The sequence below is a fragment of the Mchenga conophoros genome, linkage group LG18, assembly GCF_057382185.1.
Source record: "Mchenga conophoros isolate Kocher_MC1m ecotype Shallow Benthic linkage group LG18, M_conophoros_male_GT1.1, whole genome shotgun sequence".
Taxonomy (NCBI): Eukaryota; Metazoa; Chordata; class Actinopteri; order Cichliformes; family Cichlidae; genus Mchenga; species Mchenga conophoros.
The window spans coordinates 29,677,489-29,697,222 of record NC_140543.1 but is presented as its reverse complement, the minus strand read 5'-3'; the positions used below and the strand labels follow the sequence as shown (position 1 = coordinate 29,697,222).

The 19,734-nt window shown below is 43.1% G+C and overlaps 1 protein-coding gene across 2 annotated transcripts; it reads left to right on the top strand.

Moving 5' to 3' along the window:
• Positions 1-3,377: 3,377 nt before the first annotated feature.
• Positions 3,378-19,509, top strand: LOC146554161 (leucine-rich repeat-containing protein 24-like). Of its 2 annotated transcripts, XM_085254562.1 has the most exons (5): positions 3,378-3,510; positions 13,045-13,239; positions 14,865-15,143; positions 16,149-16,317; positions 17,418-19,509. In XM_085254562.1, the coding sequence occupies exons 2-5, from the start codon at positions 13,078-13,080 to the stop codon at positions 18,662-18,664; spliced, it is 1,857 nt and encodes a 618-aa protein (XP_085110688.1). In that variant the 5' UTR covers positions 3,378-3,510; positions 13,045-13,077; the 3' UTR covers positions 18,665-19,509. The 2 variants fall into 2 exon arrangements, with proteins under 2 accessions (XP_085110688.1, XP_085110687.1); XM_085254561.1 differs by lacking the exon at positions 3,378-3,510 and having other exon boundaries at positions 5,788-13,239.
• Positions 19,510-19,734: the final 225 nt, after the last annotated feature.

The window sequence follows — 19,734 nt, the reverse complement described above, 5'->3', positions numbered from 1 at the left end:
CAGTCTGGCAGGTTCAAGCTATAGGGAGGGCACCTAGTTTTAGTGACGAAGCTGATTCAATGGCTTCCCCCAGGTGAAATATAGTTACAACCTCCCTGTTTCTGAGTTATGGCTTTGAATAATGACATAATGATATTACAGTGAAGAGACGATCGACCCATTGGAAGAAAAAAATGTGATCACATCGTTAATTTCATCCTGTTTGACATTTTGCATAATTAGCATTTGGAGCTATTTATTAACAAAAACACTGAGTCAACCATTTAACTGTATTTTATATATCCTATCTGTTCAAGTTGAAGTTTAATGGATGAAAGAGAAAATTAGCTAGAAGAGGTGGATATCGTTAAGTTGAAAGTTATGGATAAAAGTGAACCCAATTTACAATTTGACTGACACTAGTGATTTTCATTAACCTCCAGACATGTCTGTTTGTGTGCCCCCTGACACATGCAAACTATGTTTTTTTCATTCTTTGTAATTATTTCAATTAAATTTCTCACAAGAGCCACAGTATACGTACATTAAAGTGTCAGAGGATAAAGAGTCTAAATGACCATATTTTGTCAATCTAAGGAGTATAATGCACATCAACATTAACATTAATTCTGTATTCAGTAATTGTGTAGGCTGTTTAAACCTATTTAAAATGCGATAAATCGAGTGCTGTTGACATCAAGCTGTAACGTCTTTGGATAAAAAATGAAACCAAGTTCTTCTAACGCTCATTTGAGGCTGGCTCCAAAAGCAAGTCAGTCCCCATAGACTCTCTTTGTAAGATGGCCAACTAAATAGCATTATAAGTTATGTTTACAGCCTAGTTAAACTAATTGTTTTGGATAGTTTATGTCTAACGACTGTACAGAGGGTGATTTGTTTTCAATAACTCATGCATCATCGATACTGGTAAGACATAAAATCTAAAAGTGTGGCTGCTTTAATCGACAGGACCCTGTAGCTGATTGCTGTCTGTTAGGCCTCACCCCTGCAAATTTTGGCTCATCAGACTGGACATGTTGACTGTGTTTGTACTGTTGGGTATTTTTTAATGCCGTTATAAGAAAAATAATCAGGCTTGCTGAGAATGGAACAGAGCTGGTGAGTATAGGATTAGACTGTTAGCACTCATTAGCAGATATTCATCAGATCGCTAACAAAGCTTGTCATCTGGCAAATATGCATGTCAACCTTTCATCTAGATATGGTCACATCTGATTCCTAAAAAACAATATTGTCATGGTTCTTTTCCAAATGCTAACTTTACAGTCCAAACTCCACGGTGGCTATGTCTATCATTTATAAACAGTCTATGGTTGATACAGGAGCTGGGAGCTCATTGAGTAGGACACAATATGTCCAATATACGGTACTGTGCAAAGGTTTTGAACCACCCCTCAATTCATTACAGTTTCCTTCCAAGAAGCCAGAGTTTCATGTTATTTTTAAAAAGTGGTTTTAACCCTTTCATGCATGAATTATGACAACCTCAATCAGGATTTTTTTTTCTTAAGTATTTTTATTCTTTAGGCATGAAAAGATGAATAAAGAAAAAAATCCTGATTGAGGTTGTCATAATTCATGCATGACAGTGTTAAATAACAATAATTACAGTGAAACACTTTATACACCTATAGTAGCATTAAACGACCAGTGGGTGGCAGGGTATGAAGCGTCACATCAGTCCAATGTAGTGGTTTATGTGCAAGTATGCCATCAACACTGACGCAAATACAAGAAAACACCCTTTGAATAGCTGTCCACTGTAGTGACCACTATGAGTGAAACGGTCAAGGAAATAGTTGTGTAGGCTTTCTGAATGTCTTTCAATTTTTTTTCTTTGGACATTGGTTGCGTTTTCACCAATTTTTTAGTCTGGTCCGTGTTTTCAAAGAATTTTTTTAGGTCACCTAACACTGACCTATGATTGTTTAAGAATAAATATGGAACCTAACTCAAAGGATGGACCAGTGTTGTTTCCATGGCGATCCAGGGTGGCTGTAAATAAGCCTTTCCTAAGGAAAGGCAATGGGAAGAAAACTTTAAGGAATGCCAAATTCCATGAGAACTGTCCACTAATCAGACCATATTTAAATTACCTGTCTAATATTTTGTAGGTCCCCACCATTCCAGGATATGAACAGAGAACCTCTGACACCAGGGCGTTGGCAGCTGACCTTCTGAGTTCTGTGGGTTTTAGAGTGGGACCTCCATGGATCTGGTTTCTTCTTGCACGTCGCATACAAACTTGATCAGACTGGGATCTGGGAATGTTGGAGGCCTTGGGCTGTTACTGGTGTTCTAATACAATAACTGTTTGTGAAAATTGCCATTAATAACAGCATAGCAGGGACGTTTTCCTGCTGGGAACGACTGCTGCTGTTGAGTGGATGGCACCTGTCAGAGGAGCAGAACAAATTGATTTACATTATTTACCTGTCAGTAGCTTTAAAGTTGTTTGTATTGTGCCACAGTACAAGACAGCAGACTGCAAAATGCTGCAAAATAGAATGTAACCTGTGCTCAAAATCATCCTCTGCCACACAGCCGGTAATGAACTGTGTCTGCAGTATGACTGAGTAGTGTGGTTTTTCAGGATATTGAGAGGCTGGCGGTTCAGCTTGGATTCTCTTGCCCTTGGCCAGATCGAAATAGGACTTTTTCAACTCAGAATCTCATTCCTGTCGTCGTCACAGCCGGAAATATATGATGAGCGTCTCTTTCTCAGCAGTAGACCATGGATGATCACATTTTACACGCCCGTAACCTTTCACAATAAAAGACGAGGCCGCTGTCCGTGGTGCTGAAACCACTCTGATTCCCTCCCTGCTAATGTGTTGTTTCACAGTAACGTGGCGCTTTTTCTTTAGCGTCCTTCCTGCTGCTGTGGAACTGTCACTTAAAAATAACTGTAACAAAAGGTTGACGGCGGCAAGAGGATCACCTAGTGTGTTATGAAAGTGAATAAATGAGAGTAAAAGGAGTGAGGGATCTCCATCTCTATTGCTCTCTCACTCATGCACACAGAGCGAGAAGGAGAGAGAGAGAGAGAGAGAGAGAAGGGGGAGGGAGTCCGTTCAAGCAGAGATAATTAGAAGAGTGGGTCACTATTGGAAGAAAGCAACCGATAAAGTCAGGGGGAAAGGGGGAATACGAATCAAAGCCGCATAATAATATGAGAGGAGGGAGACAAGAGTCTTAAGTCTTAATGGAGCATCATCAGCACTGAAGTCCAGCCCTGGCAGACGCGAGCAGTTTCCTCCGGCTCGCAGCGTCCAATTACAGCAGAGCAGCTCAGCCTGTGTGGACTCCTCAGCGCTGCCCAGCCAGGAGCGAGCAGGGCAGAGGGAGGGAAACAATGTTCCGACGCTTTCCCCTGCTGTGATTTCAAGTGGAATTCCTCTTTTTGTTTTTAAATTATTGTTATTATTGTTAAAAATTCTTATTATAGTTTTTCTTTCAAGTCGCCCGACCGCTGCTGCCGAGACCAAGTCCGTGCACGCAAAGAAAAGGGTAGGTTTTAAATGCGCTTTCCTTTCCTTTCTCGCCTGGGATAGTGAGACTGAGGTATCTCATACTGCCGGTTGTTAGCGACCCCGTTTGACGTTTGATTTAAATCCACATTGGTTGATTTTGTTTGTTTGTTTGTTTGTTTGTTTGTTTGTTTTTTCCTTTTCTGTGTTGAAGTAACAGAAAACTGTGCAGCCCACTCACACAGATACCAGAAAGGGAGTAAAACAGAAGAGGTGGCTTGTTTTGGGAAATGTTATTATTATCATCTCATAGTTGAAGCTGGGGAGAACACCATTTTTAATATTTTTATTCCTTTTTGGGGATTTTGTTGTTGTTGTTTTTCCCCCTGTCTGTGAGTACGTGTTACTTAAACTTATAGGTGACATATAACCGTTCCTAGAATATGTTAATTGAAGTGAAAAAAAAAATAAGACCCTTTCGTTTCTGTATAGTGTTAATACTACAGCAGTATCTAACCTGGTCTTTGTATTATTTTTGTGAGTGTGTGTGTGTGTGTGTGGGGGGGGGGGGGGGGGGGGGTAGTAACACGCCCTACAGACTTCAAATTCAGCAGCCTAGTGTAAAGTCCTGACATGGAAAGTCTGTCTAACTGTGTGTGTGCTAAATCACTTGTTATTGCTGTGTATGCTTGTGTAGTTCAAATCAATCTGGTGCATCTGCTCACTTCTCCTTGCAAGATGCCAGATTTTTGTTTGTTTGTCTTTTTTGTTACAATGATTGTACATGAGACGGACAAAAAATGTAAATACCTCCCGGTATACAACACATATAACACACATATCGAGTACAAATACTGCAAGTCCAATTCCGTACTGACACACGCATCACTCAAAACTCACCTTTGTATACATGACTACTATAACAGGGTTATTGCATTGCACAACATTATACTTTGCAGGTGTACCTAACAAATGGGCCAGTGAGTGCACATAAATAAATAATGACCTATACAGCTCAACAGCAGCACAAAAGGCAGCCGCCATGAAACAGAATCAACACCTGTCAAAGAGAAAAGAAAAGAAAAAAACTTGAGGAATGATGAGCGTCACATATTCTGGGTTCCGCTGCAGAGTGGTTGTATCTCACTGCACTGGGTCTGCCGGATAAACTGGGTCATCACTGTTTGACCAGCTGTCAAAGGTTCTTGCTGTTTGTCTTGACACAGAACTCCAGGCGTGATTAATTAGCAATCCGGTCACAGCAGTGATTTGGAACTTTGTACTTTGTGTCCTCATGTGTCAGCGCTACGATGCTTAAACAGTTCTCTTAGACTGTAGAATACCTTTCAGACAACTTACACTAATGTCACTGCAGACAGAGCTGCAGCATATCCAGATTATCTGACGAGCTGCTGCTGCTATTGGAGATATTTTAAAGTGAGGGACCAAGAGTGATATATGATTAGCATGCAGTAGTGTAACCCTACAGGAAGACCACCCTGCTTTCTTATTTGGAATTTTAGACGTCTCTCTTCCCTAATGTCAAGAGTTGTAATGTGCTTGCCTCTGCTTAATTGCTATTCTGCACATGAAGCGGTGTGGAGCCAAACAGCAACCCCCCCCCCCCCCCCCCCCCCCCCCCCCCCCCTAGATAGGACCTCGTTTGTTTAACTCTGAGGGTGGGGAATCTGTCTTCCGTGGACATATCCATACAGACAAGTTGACTTCTTACGGCTGCAGAGATGTTTAATTTTTCATTGGCTACTGTCTGCCAGACAATGATGACTGAAATGTCTCATGGCTGTAATTGTATAGTACCCTCAATTCTGGCCTGACTTGATACGGGCAGATGGCAAAGATCAGCTGAAATAAGAAATTCATGAGCAAAAAGAAGAAGCAGATTCTGTTAAAGTTTCATTAATTCCTGCCTGTATGCCAGACTGTACAGATAACCACAGTATAGGCTAGGTGTCAGAGTGCAATTTGACACACACCTGACATCCATTACTTGGAGTCAGCAGATGCTGTCACTTCCATGGCAACAAAGAAACATAATTTATGAGGATTCAGTGGCTCCTACCGCAGACAACCACTGCACACCCAAGTATTACAGAAGTGCAATATAGATGGATGATAAGCAATCATTATCGGAGCATTTCATTTCATTTCTGGACACATACGCTTTCACACACAGTTTCACTGCTGCTTGAGTAATACCTGCACTTTCAACTCGACTGCTATAAACAATATTTACAATTCAGATTCGTCCATCCAGAACAATGGGGGAGGGGGTGGGGGGGCAGCCGCTTAAAAGAAAACAGTCGCATAGAAAAAGAAAATCCATTCAAGTTAATGCTTCTGTCAAATCCAGGGAAATATAAGAATGGAAGGGATTGTTCTGCTTTGCCATACAGGATGATCTGTCTTCCCAGCATTTGCCTTCAAACTTGTCTGATCTCATCCATCCTTAAACCTTCAAACGTGAGTGGTGTTTGTCAGTGTCGTACTGGGCACAGCAGAAAAACAAGAGGTTTGAAGCCCGACTGATGAAAACGGACCAAAATGTATATAAATATTAAAATAAATCAATCAGTCAAACTGCTTATTTTAATCTGGGGCAAATTAGGCAGCCTGTCAGATGCGGCTACTGTGAGAGAAACGGCTAGGACTGATCGCATCCACCAAGCTTGACAATTAGAATGGACAGTGTGCGACAGAGAGAGGCTGGAGGAAAATGTCTGTGAAAATGGAAAAAAGTTGTGAGAGAGCACATGCGTATGTGTGACGTTGTGTTTGAAAAGGTGACACAGCCTGCTGCCAGCAGTGTTTACTAAGTGAGTAATTGAGGCACGCATACACAAACACACAATTGGCTCATTTATGTTTATTGTTCTCTCAAAATTTGCACTTAACTATAATTTCTTCAGGCAGGAAGACTGACACCATGCTGTAAAGATGAGGTTAGAGCCAAAGTTAGTTTGGCTTATCATAAGGACTGGATACAAGAAACAGCTCGCTCTAAGTACCCACTCAGTTTTGGCCGCTCAGCACATTTAGGAATGCAGATATGATCAAGACGATCTGCTGAAGTTCAAGCCGAGCATTAGAGTGGGGAAGAGGGGTGATTTAAGTGACCATTATAGTGGTGTTGTGAAAGCCACGGGGGCTGGTCTGAGTACTTTAGAAACTGCTGAGATTTTCCTGCACAACCATCTCTAGGGTTTACACAGAACGGTCGAACAAAGAGAAAATATCCAGCGAGTGGCAATTCGCTGAACCAAAATGTCTTGTTGAAACCGGAGGTCAGAGGAGAATGGCCAGACTGCTTGGAGCAGACAGGAAGGCAACAGCAACTCAAATAACCACCTGTAACAACTAAGGTGGCAGAAGAGCATCTCTGAAGCCACAACTTGAAGCAGATGGGCTAGAGCAGTAGAGGATCACTCCAGGTGCCACTCCTGTGAGCTGACAACAGGAAACTGAGGCTACTATTCGCATGGGGCCACTGAAAGTAAACAACAGAAGATTGGAAAAATGTTGCTAGATCTGATGAGTCTGTTTCTCATCCAGATGGTAGGGTCAGAACTGGGCATAAACAAAGTGAAAGCATGGATCGATCCTCCCTTATGTTAATGATTCAGGCTGCTGCTGCTGCTGTAATGCTGTTGAGCATATTTTCTTGGCACACTTTGAACATTATTTAAACACCGTAACCTACCCGAGTATTGAACACAGTGTACCCATCTCCTGATGGCTGCTTCCAGCAGGATAACACATCGTGTCATAAAGCTCAGATCATCTTATACCGAATGGTTTCTTGAACATGACAATGAGGTCAGATGGTCTCTACAATCCCCAGATGTGGTGGAAGAGGGGATTTGCATAATGGATATGCAGCTGACAAATCTGCAGCAACTGTGTGATGCTATTACATCAATGTGGACCAAAATCTCTGGGGAATGTTGAATCTGTGCCATAAATGATAAAGGCGGCTGTGATACAGTTGCTGCACTTGTCTAATCATTGTAGCTTAAACCAAAGCAGGTGCCGACTCCTAACCTAAAAGCTAGTCAACTCAAAGTGAAAACAAAGCTCAGCTGTTAGTGAAAAAAGAACACGAAACATGGCGTTCAGGTTAACAGTGTGGTGATTTATGTCACTGACAGCCCACCTGTTTTTTTAAAAACAAGTATTAAGGCCGTCCAGACAACGTCCATCTGCTTACACACACATATACTAATGTTGGTTATTACAAAGTGCTGTAACTTTGGAGCTTGTTAGAAAATTTGTAAGAGATTTAAACATGGTGTTCACTGTTTGTGCAGCGTCTACAAGCAAGTGTCTCCACATTTGTATTTTGCTTGTTTACATTTTTGTATTTTGCACAACTCTGTTGCTTGTGAAGCTCGCACACAAGAATTTCACTCACATGTGCTGTACCAATGTACCTGCACATGTGATGTGACAATAAAAGTGATTTGATTTGATTTGATTTGATTTTGAATCGGAAGAAACGGAAGACAATGGGCCAAAGTTTTGCTAACTGAAACTGTCTGCATTGTATTTGTGGTCTGAATCTGACTTAACCAATCATGTTTGAGCAGATAATCCATCACCAATCCATCAAATAGCAAGCATAGACCTGGATATACTGATATCGTGGCTAAAGCAGAAGATCTGGAAATTTGGCTCCTCCTCCCAGAGGCTAGTTAGTGAGGTTCCCAGACTGATGTATGTGTGTTTGCCTCTTATTATAATCATGTAGTCTGTTAGTAAGTGGGCAGCAGTTTCATGCTCTGTATTCTTTTATAAAAGGTTCCTGGTTAGTGAAAATGAAATGCTTTTGCTTTGCATTAAATCCATCCATGGTCAGTATACAGTATATAGTGGACTGTGTACAGCACCTTCATGGTGGTACAAATACAATGACTGATTTATTACTTTGTCTGGTTTCCTTTGAATTGTTAGCTGTGTGTACTTTGTCAGTTAGGGTCGCACTCTACACCTGTTGTCTGAGTACAATTTAATTGTCTAAAATAGCAAAACAGAAGCAAAAGCACACCCTAGAAAAAAGGTTTAAAATGCATTTTAAAAAACTATGAATTTAAACTTGTTACATTTTTGGCCACATTAGTTTGTTCTATTCATATATAATAAGATATACATGTGATATAGCAGCAGCCTTATTTTTATGTCAGACATTTTCTGACACACTGCTTTTGCAGTGTTGCTTGTATTTCATCATACTAACCAGATTTGGGGGAGAAAAAAACGAAAAAGAAGGCATGGAGCAACAGAAAACAAGTCGCAAGGCTAAAACGGGTCGAAAACCTTCTCCTGAGCTGTGAGCAATTATGACGTGATGTTTCAGCCACCCTTCCCAGACCACGAAGGCATAAATATAAATCTTATGTAGAAAATGGAATGGAATATTGATTATGCACCGCTGCAGTCGCCGCTGTGCTTTTAGTTCTCAATTATCAGTCGCAAATCAAACTGACTTGCAAGGATTCCAGCACACAGACTTGTTGAGCCTGCGAGAGACACCGTACGCTGATATTTCTAAATTGCTCCGCTCATGGTTGCAGTTTCAGCCAGAGCAGCAGCCTGTATAAAGCGTCGCATGAACCTCAAAACAAAATCAGAGTTTGTGGGTTTATTCGAGGCTCCGTGCAGAATATGTCAATACCTTCAGAGTCTATCTGCTTGCCAGCTTACATTAGCAACAACAGCCTCCACGTCACAGACAGACGTGTCACAGCAGTTTATCATGTGAACTCTTAAATAGCAAAGATTTATCGAGTTTGTCTTAGTACGCGGAGAGGGAGTGAAGGTTTTAGAGTAAATGCTCCTCTGGGAGTGGTGGCGGAGTGCTGCTGCTGCTCAGAGGGTGATTTGGCTCGAGGCAACCTGACAGTGAGCTAGACACACACAGACAGGCACACACACACACAAGTAACCCAGCAATAAGCAACATGCAGTCATTTACTCTGTTTCTCCTCAACACAGACATTCACAAATGCCAGCTCCCCTCCCCACTGCTTTCACGGTGAAAATCAATGGTTGCAGAGCCCAACTGGACGGAGTAATAGTGGAAAAATAAAGAAATCAATGCAGACTTATTAACTGAGCAGAGCTTCCTTTACCGCTGACACAAAAATATGTGAGTGTTTGACTTGTCTGTGTCTGTGAATGATGATAGCTGCTGCTGGTTGTAGACAAGATGTGCGAGCGCATAAGCATATGAGCGTCTTCCTCCATGTGTGTGTGCGTCTGCCAGTCAAGAGTGTGTGTCCCTGAACGTTGGTGGCTGGTGCTTGTATATGAGTGTTGTATTGTAGGCGTGCTTTGCATGTTCATGAGCGCTCCTGTGTGTGTTTGTGCATTTTGGTGCGCACCAACAAGACTCTCTCTCAAAGTCAGTGTGTTACTCTTGGGTTAGTGCCACAGTGCACTGCCGGAGCCTTGGCCCTCGGTTTATTTGTGGACAAAAGGATGCTCGGAGACAAATGATTTAGCACCTGTCAGTCAGAGCTGAAGGACAGGCGATGAGAAAAGAGAGAGGTCAGAGACTATGGAAAGGGAAAATGATGGCGGCTTTTCAAGGAAACTGTGAAGGGAACAAGGAGAGAAAGAGGGAGGGAAAAGTTGAAGCTGGAAAAAGAGAAAGAGATTCAGAACCAAAAAAAGAGAGTGAGAGAGAGAATTTACAATTTAGCTCTGGGTCATCACATAGCTCAAGTGCCTGTGAGCAATTTTCCCCTGGAAATGACAGCTTCTATTTCTGCAGAGTTGTTTGCCTAACAGCAGCTCACAGGAACTGTGGCTGGCCTTCAGGCCCTGCAAGCAGAAACTTCCCTGATTGCGAGAGTTACCATAACAACGGATGAGGCCGACCTGCACCGATGGCAACGCGGGAATGTGAACTTTGATTCCCGCCTCCAGCACTCTGGCTAGTCTGCTGCACCTCTGACTTATCAACACCTACCCTTCTTGGCAAAAACAAGAGCGAGCTGTCGGCGCTGTGAGTGTTTGGTCAGCCAGAATGTAACTGTTCACCAGTGGGTGATGATTTTGTTTGCAGAAACAGATCATTGTGTCAAGAGCAAAAGAGACATTTGTAATTCAGAAATGCCCAAATAAACAAGTCCAGTGCAAAATAATGTTTGCAGAGATGTGCGTGGGCGGACGTTAGGAGCTGCTGGTGAATGCTGAGCAGGGCTTTGTGTGATGCCAGGTTTATTAGATTTCCTTTGGCATTTGTTGACTGACATCTGCCCTGGCAGGTCTCTGCGGCCGCTCTCTCCCTGACTCTTGGCTCGCTCTACAAACCAACAAGCCTTAATCATCTTATGTACACTTTCCCACGTGGTCAATAAAGATATATTGCTGACCTCGTTTTTTTTTTATGCCGAACAAAGCGCCTCCCTCCACAAAAACGTGGACAGCACAGACAGAGGCTTAGCTAACAAGCATCTGATTGTGCAGATTACCGCGTGTTCCGCGAGGGATTACCGAGACAGAAATGAACAAATTGACCTCTTACCACCAAAATCCCACATCAGCAAAACAAAAGATAAGAGTCAAGTCTCTGCTGAATCTAGAAAAAGTGGAGTATACATTGTACTGCAAAACAAGTGTCAGCAGCATTATTTAAAGAAGCCTGCCCCCGCCCGTTGTGTTATTTTTGTCACTGAGTCCTTTCAGTTTGCAGAACCTGATGACTCCATGGGTACCCTTTGTGTGTGGGCCATCCAGACTCTGTATGCGTGCGGTTTTTAAAAAACTGAGCAGCCCTGGAAGCAAGGAGAGAAATGCACGAGCTGTATTCTGGCAGTGCGTCGTTTGCATTGATGTTGGGCTCATGTTCTAACAACAAATATCTGACTGTGCACCCTGTTCTGAGTGTATTCTTAGCCGAGGGCAGGCGTCTTCCTCTCCGGTTCCCCTTCTGACACTTTTCAAGTTAAGTCAAAGCTATTTAGAAGTCATCTCACTGTGAGAAGTAACAAAGGCTCAATGACAGACCAAGGCCTAATTCAGAATTCAATTTTTGTGCTTTCTCTTCCCAACAATAGAAATACCTAATTTCTCTGCATGCTTGTTTGGCGAGCTCCAGAGAGGAAATGGCATGCTTTTGTTAATAAGTGTTTTTTTGGTGAGAGGAGACGATTGAAAAGCTTATGTAGGTCACATTGTATTAATCAAGCTGGCTACCCTTGCAAATGTGCTCTAAATGAAACACACAATGTTAAAAAAAAAATAATCCAGTTTTATTTCGTATTTGCTTAATACTGCAGCGTGACCGCACTGAGAATTACTTCTCAGCCACTGAAACAGCAATCCCAGTACTTTTACGCTTAGGCATTTCGTCTGGATTATAACGCTGCCTATGGCGTGGACAGGCTTGATATCGGTCCGACAGAAGAGTTCAAACACCCGGCAAATGAAATATTTATCAGTCACAGTTTATTTCAGGCACAGGACCCTTTCATCATTTAGCTTTAATGAGAGCTGTGTGCATTCTGATGATTAATAGACTAAACAATCTTCAGATCGTTCCGAGCAAGATGCAAATACTATCAGTTATCTGTCCGGGAGACTCTTTAAGTAAACTAGGATTTTTCACAAGTTAGACAAGCTTAACGGGGGCCGGGGTACGAGCGAATGTTTTCTAACAATGTGAGATTTTAGATTGGATCAATGAGACATCGTCTTCTCTGCTGGAAGAAGCTGCTCCAGGACGAGGCAGGTGGCACAGTAAAGCACGGTAAATCAACCTGCTGTCACGGGGACAGAATGACAGGCTCAGTGTGACATTTCAGTGCATATTACATCTCCAGCCCTCCGGTATCCTTGTGTGACCTGCTGCAGATTAACTATTTTGAACACTGCCGGCCAGCATTGAGTTTTGATGTGAGCAACCAAGCAGAACAATAAATCCCTTCTGGACCGTATAGATGCAAAAAAAAAAAAGAAAAAAAAAAAAAAAACGGGCGGAAAAAAAGAAGTGCATGGATGAGTTGCTCTGCGATGGGTTTATATCAAAGCAAGACGTTGCTGTAAGGTGCAGCGAGCAGCCGATGCTGATGGTTTTGATCAGATGATTAGAGCTGGTTACCACTGGAGAGTTGCTTTGAGGAGGTAAATGTGCTTTCTGAGATTACAGAGTTCAAAACAGAGACCGTGACTCTTTGCTACACATTTGTGTGTGTGCGTGATTGTAAGACAAAGAAAGAGACCGAAAATGAGGGAGAGTGTGTTTGTGCATGCATTAAGCAGACAAGAGAGAGGTCCTTGAGGCAACCTGAACATCTTTTATCACATCTTTAATTAATTGAAGCCTATAATAGAAGCTGCTGCAGTCCCGCAGAATAGACACAGTTGAATGGATAATAGCTGGGGATGAAGAGATACGCTTGTTTTTGCTTGCTTTCTTGTCAATCCTCCCTTGCCATTTCACAGTTATATGCTTTAACAGCACATCTGGAGCTGCTGTCAGTCTCCGCTTTGAGAATAAAGTGCATTAACCAAGAAGAGAGAAATGTTTTCCCCTTTTTTCCCATCTTTTCAGGTTCTGCCTCTGAAGACCTACTGTAAAGCCGTCATGGGCCTCTTGTGGTTCTCCAGACTAATCCTGATCATCCTAGTCCTCATCCCGCAGCCGTCCCTGGGCTGTCCCTCCGGCTGTCGCTGCTACAGCCTCACAGTGGAATGCGGATCTCTCGGGGTCAAAGAAATCCCACAGGGCATCCCGTCTGTCACCGAGGTCAGTTGGACTGTATGTTAGAGCACTAGTTGCCTGTGCCCCCGCCCCATCCAAACACACACACATGCACACCAGAGGTTTTCAGTTGACTTCCTCTCTGATCCATTCTTATTACCCTGAAATGATTGTGGTTAATCAATTCACCGTGACCCTCTTTGATGTAAGCCTTAGGGAAGGGCTGCGCTGTTGGCTGTGTAATTATTCATTCTTGCTCAGAGCGCGACTCTTGCACAGCTCTGATCATCTGTTGCGAAGATGTTTAACATTATGCCGTGGTTTTTTTTTCCTCTTGGGTTCAACACCCCCCCCCAACATCACTGCAGCTCATGAATATTAATGTAAAGCATGCCCTGCATAAATTGTTCCATTAACCTCAATCAGCAGGTCTATCTCGTCCATCACACTTTACCTCGTGGCCCCCGTGTTTTCTTCCAAGGAAGCGTCACAGATGAATGCATATTACCAATCAAGCTGCAAAATTGTGCATGCCAGATCCAACGCAGAAAGCACGTCTCATAAAAAAAACTCAGTCTAATGTTCTTTTTTGGGGATATGCTGACTTAAAAGACCTGTGATTTCTGACTAAGACACGTGAAACGCAACCAACTACCATTACTACCACAGTGCTCATTCAGGCAGAATATAACCCATGTCCTTCTCAATTTACAGATGGCCCCTAAACACATCACATGCAGGTAATCATATACTGACAACAAGAAGGTTGCACTTGCAGAATGTGCGTGGGTGTCACTGTGCCGGCTCAAAGTGGGGCTCTGCAGAACAGGCAGATTGTTGGCTGCAGCTAAAAGATGTAAATAAAAGATGGACCTAGCCACTGTGACATCACTCATTGTGGAGGCTCAATATGAAGCCTGATTTTGAATGTCTATGTCTTCACCCGGTGTTTTGAAACTGAACGTGTAGGGCAAAGGGGCAGATCTGGTTCAGAAACAGAGGCTCGAAACTTTTCAGTAACATAGTAAAGCATACCCTCAGCCGTCTCTGGGCTGTCCCTCCGGCTGTCGCTGTTCCAGCCTCACAGTGGAGTGCAGATCTCTCAGGGTCAAAGTTCCGGTTTGTTAAGTCAACACATTTTACTCAATTAAAATCATGTTGTATTCATTATGACTTGAAATTAGTGATGGATCCTATTGGGAGAGTAGGATCGCAGACAAGTGAGCTGATATGAGAACCACTCAGCCAAACCTATCTGAAGCTTACATACTTTGGATGTTATTTGGATTCTCAGCAACACATATGCCAGATTTGAGAAAGAGCAGATGAACAATGATTACCGATGATAGGTTTAGAGCATACAGACATCATTAGAATTAGTAAGATTATCATAACTGTGAACTAGTTCATTCTGCGGTATATGGAACACCACACATGACTACATTTAACATGCACAGCCCAGTGAGACAGTGTTTCAAGGTGGATCTGTTTCTGGTTTAATCCATTGTGTGGTTAATTTCTACCCGCTGAGTGCAGCACAGCTATAAGCCACACTCATTTTCTTGTACAAAACAAACCTCAGATGAAACCTCACATCCTATCTTCTGTTTCCCTAATGTAATCAATGTGTGATCACTCTGCTAATTTCATTTACCCTGTCGTCCATAAAGACCATTTTCCTCCAGGACAACGCGATAGTGCAGATCCGTCTTCAGGACCTGACTCGCCTTGGCAGCCTCCATTATCTATACCTGCAGAACAACAGCATCTCAGCCCTGGAGCCCGGGGCTTTTCTCGGGCAGGGGCAGCTGCTGGAGCTGGCCCTTAATGGTAACCTCATCCACCTGGTTACCTCTGATATGTTTCGGGGTCTGGAGCACCTAAGGATCCTGTATCTCGCCGGCAACCAGATCACTCGAGTCCAGGACCACACCTTCAGAGGACTACAGGTTAGGTTGTGTCAGCCCGAATGTATTAGTTGGAAATAATTAATGCAAACTTTGAAATAGGTGTTCTAGGAAACAAATATAGAATGTTTTTACAGAATGATGTCTTCAAATTTAACGCTACGTTCACACTGCAGGCGAAAGCGCATCAAATCTGACTTTTTTGACCCTATGTGACCCATATCCAATCATGGTATGACAGTGTGAACGGCACAAATCCGATATTTTCAAATCCGACCTGGGTCACTTTCGTATGTGGTACTGAATCCGATACATATCTGATGTTTTAGAAAGCGACTGCTGTTTGAATGGTCATGTTGCATTAAATCCAGACGCCAATTATCAGCGCCGGAGAAGCGCTCAAGAAGACATCGCGAACGCTTCCTGGCCATCCAGTGAAACTGTTGGGAAGACAACGTTGGAGAAACGTGAACATTTTATTTGTACTGTATAATCTGCAGATTCTGACAGAAATCTGCAACTATCCTTTGAAGCACCGCTCCTCAAAAAACAGCAATAAGGATAATTATTGGGCCATATGTAAATAACAAAATAACTTTATAACTTAAAGCAAAATTGGGAAACGTAAAGTCCGAAACAAGTCTTTATATTAAGGGCCATCAGTCAAACAATACTGTTTGGTCTGGGTCTAAACAGAGCGAGTTGTGTGTGACGTCTTCTTTTGCACATGCGGGCCGCTTTGAGGGTTAACACTAGAGCGCATTTGCTGTCGCATTTTATTTGTAGTGTGAACAAGCAGACAAAAAAATTGGATTTGATCAAAAAATCAGAATTGAACATTAAGAGCTGCAGTGGGAACGTAGCCTAAGTCTTATTCGTGACTGATGTCTCCTTAATCCCTAGCATGTGGTAATACAGTACAGACTGACTCAGGTGGAGCTGAGACACCCTCCTGTCACTATACTGGATAATTCTATCCCTTATGAACTTGCACATTTTATACTTACCTCTGCTTCCCCTGCTTTGTGCCATTTTTGCTGTCTGCAGCGTCTGCAGGAACTCCACTTGCAAGAAAACAGCATTGAGCTACTAGCTGAGCAAGCCTTGTCTGGATTGTCGTCTCTGGCCTTGCTGGACCTCAGCAGGAATCACCTCCGCACCCTGGGAGCTTCATCACTCAAACCGCTTGTCAGTCTGCAGGTGCTCCGTGTTACAGGTGGGTAGAATTCCTAGATTATATTAAGTGTTACTATAATATGATAGAATCATCCAACACTGATTTTAATTCAAGGTGCCTTGAAAAACTTCTCTCTTTCCACACTTCCGAATAACTCACACCCCTGCAATAATGTATTTCCAACCACTGAAATTCACACTCTACCAATGAAATTATAACAGCGGGTCACAGCAGGCAGACTTCCGAGAATTAAAACCAGAGGAAAAAGCCAACTAAATTAACAAAACAGCTAATTAATGGGACCTCATGTGGAGGAGCCTGTTTACTCAGATAAAATCTGGTAATCCCTCCTCCCACACTTTTCTAAAGTTGGACTGACCCTTACTGTAACTTCCAAGAAAGCAACAATCCCAACTTCACACTCATTACATTTAATGACAGAGGCATTAATGGATTCAAAGAGTGAACTTCTCTCCAAGTTTGACATTTTTGTCACTGTCTATATGTCCCAAAGAGTGTAAAAAATGTACACAGTCTGTTTTTGTTATTATTTAAACAGCTCTATGATGTCTCTGTGACTATAAACATGAACAATGATTTAGTCTTGATTACTAAGGCCCATGGTCTTGCGGTGGGCTCAAAAGAACTCCACAGCACCACAATATGTTTTTTGTCCTGTCTCACTCCCATTATCCTCAACTGGTCACGGCAGAGCCTGGTTCTGCTGGAAGTTTCTTATGTCCTGGGTTTGAAATCTTGGTAAATCTAAATTGCCCACAGGTGTAAATGTGAGTGCAAATGGTTATCTGTCTCTCTGTGGTAGCCCTGCGACAGGCTGGCAACCCGTCCAGGGTGTACCCCGCCTCTCACTCTACAGCAGCTGGGATAGGTTCCAGCCCCCCTTGACCCTGATTGGATAAGTGGAAGAGAATTGATGGATAGATTAACTGAATTGAATTAGAAAGTTGATATTACATGAACAAAAAAATATATTTAACAAATCCACTTCAGTAGATCATGCAGGTGGCCAGGGTTACTTTCCACCATGCTATCAGATTTATGCTAGGTTAATTTTGACCTTGAAAACTGCGTTCCGTTTATGTCTGTTTCCTTAACTGCTTTCTTTCATTCCCCTATAGAGAACCCATGGCGCTGTGATTGCGCTCTTGGCTGGCTGAAAACCTGGATAAGCGAAGACGGACAGCGTCTCTTGAGTTCTGCAGAGCAGCGTCGGCTAATGTGCTCTGAACCTCCTCGCCTCTCCCACCTCAGCCTGGTGGAGGTACCTCCAAACAGTCTGGTCTGCATCCCTCCAGTAGTGCAGCTCGAGCCAAGCCACCTGACCGTTCGCCTAGGAGAGAGTCTTCGAGTCTCCTGCCAGGCCTCGGGATACCCTCAGCCTCAAGTGACTTGGAAAAAAGCCTCCCATGGTAAACCACAGTTGTCACCTCGAGGCCTGGTTCAAGAGCTGGGACCCAATGGGGAGCTGTTTAGGCCTGGGGCCGGTGGAGCGGTGACAGCCTTACCAAGCAGTGGGGGGATCAAGGTGGGAGGTGTTGGAGCAATCCACGGGCCTGTACGTGGAACTGAGGAAGGTGGTGAGAGGGACAGCTTTGATCCAGACATGGGCAGCGGCATGCTGTTTCTCAGCAATGTCACCGTAGCACATGCTGGGCGCTACGAATGCGAGGCCTGGAACCCTGGTGGTGTGGCTAGGGTTACTTTCCACCTAGCAGTCAACATGTCTTCTTCCTCCTATTCATCTCAGTTTTGGCCTCGTTTGAACACTCACTCCTATGTTTCATCTTCGTCCAACTCCTTTTACCAGCCTGAGGTTGTGGATGTTAGCCAGGAGCCTCTGTATGAGCAAGACAGCATGGACTTTAATGCCCTGGGCCCTGCCACACAGACTGCTATTGCTGTTGGCATCTCCTTGCTGGCACTCACTGCTGTTCTCCTCTTGATTATGATCTACACTCGTCACCAGCAGTATCAGAAAGATGACACTGGCTCCTATTGCACGAGCAAGGAAGAGAGCATCCTCTATGTGAACGACTACTCTGATGGACCCACCACCTTTGCGCAGCTGGAGGAGTACCGCGATGACCATGGCCACGAGATGTACGTACTCAACCGAGCCAAGCCGGTCCTGGGTTCCACTTCGTCTGCATGTCCCATGATGAGCGGGTTTGTCCAACAGAAGGGCATGAAGGAGGCTCTCCTCGATCACGAAATGGTTCAGACTCTGACACGATCGGGGGGATTGGGACTACGCAGAAACCCAGCGGATGGGGGAGAGGGGCCCCTAACAACAGACCCAGAAGAGCTCTTCCTCAGTCAGAGTCTCCTGTTCGGATCACAGGTTGCCTATGAGATCCATTGTTAAGGAGTCATTATTATGCTCTGGCATGAAACAATATGTTGATGGACTTTTAATTAAAGACAATAATGGAAATCACCTTGGTGCAGTGATTTGAAGCATCAGATTATTATCTGGCCTTTTAAAGAGGGGAGATTGTCAGTCAGTAATTTCTGGGGGAGCCTGGTTCACAAGTGGCCTCTGAGAGAGCTTCTTGATTGACTGTATGACACTCGTGATGGGTTAAGAAGACTGACGATTGAAGGGGAAATAACACATGAACCACAGCTTTCTGTCTCAAAATCAACCCTTTAAGGATAACTCTAGGTGGGTAACCTCGTCAGAAAAGTTTAGTTACACTAAAAAGAGGCTGAAACGATGCAGCACACAGTGTCTGCTTTATTCTAATTTCGTTCGTTACGCTTTACTTTTCGTGTTTCGTCTATGTTTTGTGTAGTATATTACAAAGTTAATTCTCAGAGTGAAGTACAGTTGTTTTGTGAATCCTGCTACACATCCCATTAGAATTAGGCCTAAAGCAATCCTCTTACTGAAACTACATTAACATTACCCATATGTGCGAGTGGGTGTGGGTAGGTGGATTTGTTTATAGAGGTTCATTCTGAATGCAGAAATCTAGTCTTTTTTATGTTTGTATCATAGCATTGTTTTTCTTGATGTTAACATGTTGTGTTGTTTTATACCTGCTGACTGCAACACTAGAACAAGATATTAGCATTTCTAATGTGTGAAGTCGACTCTCTGAAAGAACTCAAGCTTCATTAACGTCAGTCTGTGATTACCATTATGATGTTAATAATGTACATTTTGTCTTTGGTTTCTACATAATAAAATGTATTTTAAAAGAGAAAGTTTTTCCCTTTCCCCTCTTTTTCTGACTCTATAGACCATATTTGAAGTGTGTAGTTTTTCCCTGTGGTCTTCCCTTCATTCTATGAGATGTGAAAAGGGCTTTATAGAGAGACTGTAGATCTGAGTCACAGTGTAGAGGCCAGTCTGTGAGAGGTCAATGGTTCATAAACCATTTATTCTTTCCCTTTTCCGCTAAACACTGCAGATATCAAGTGTCCTTTCAC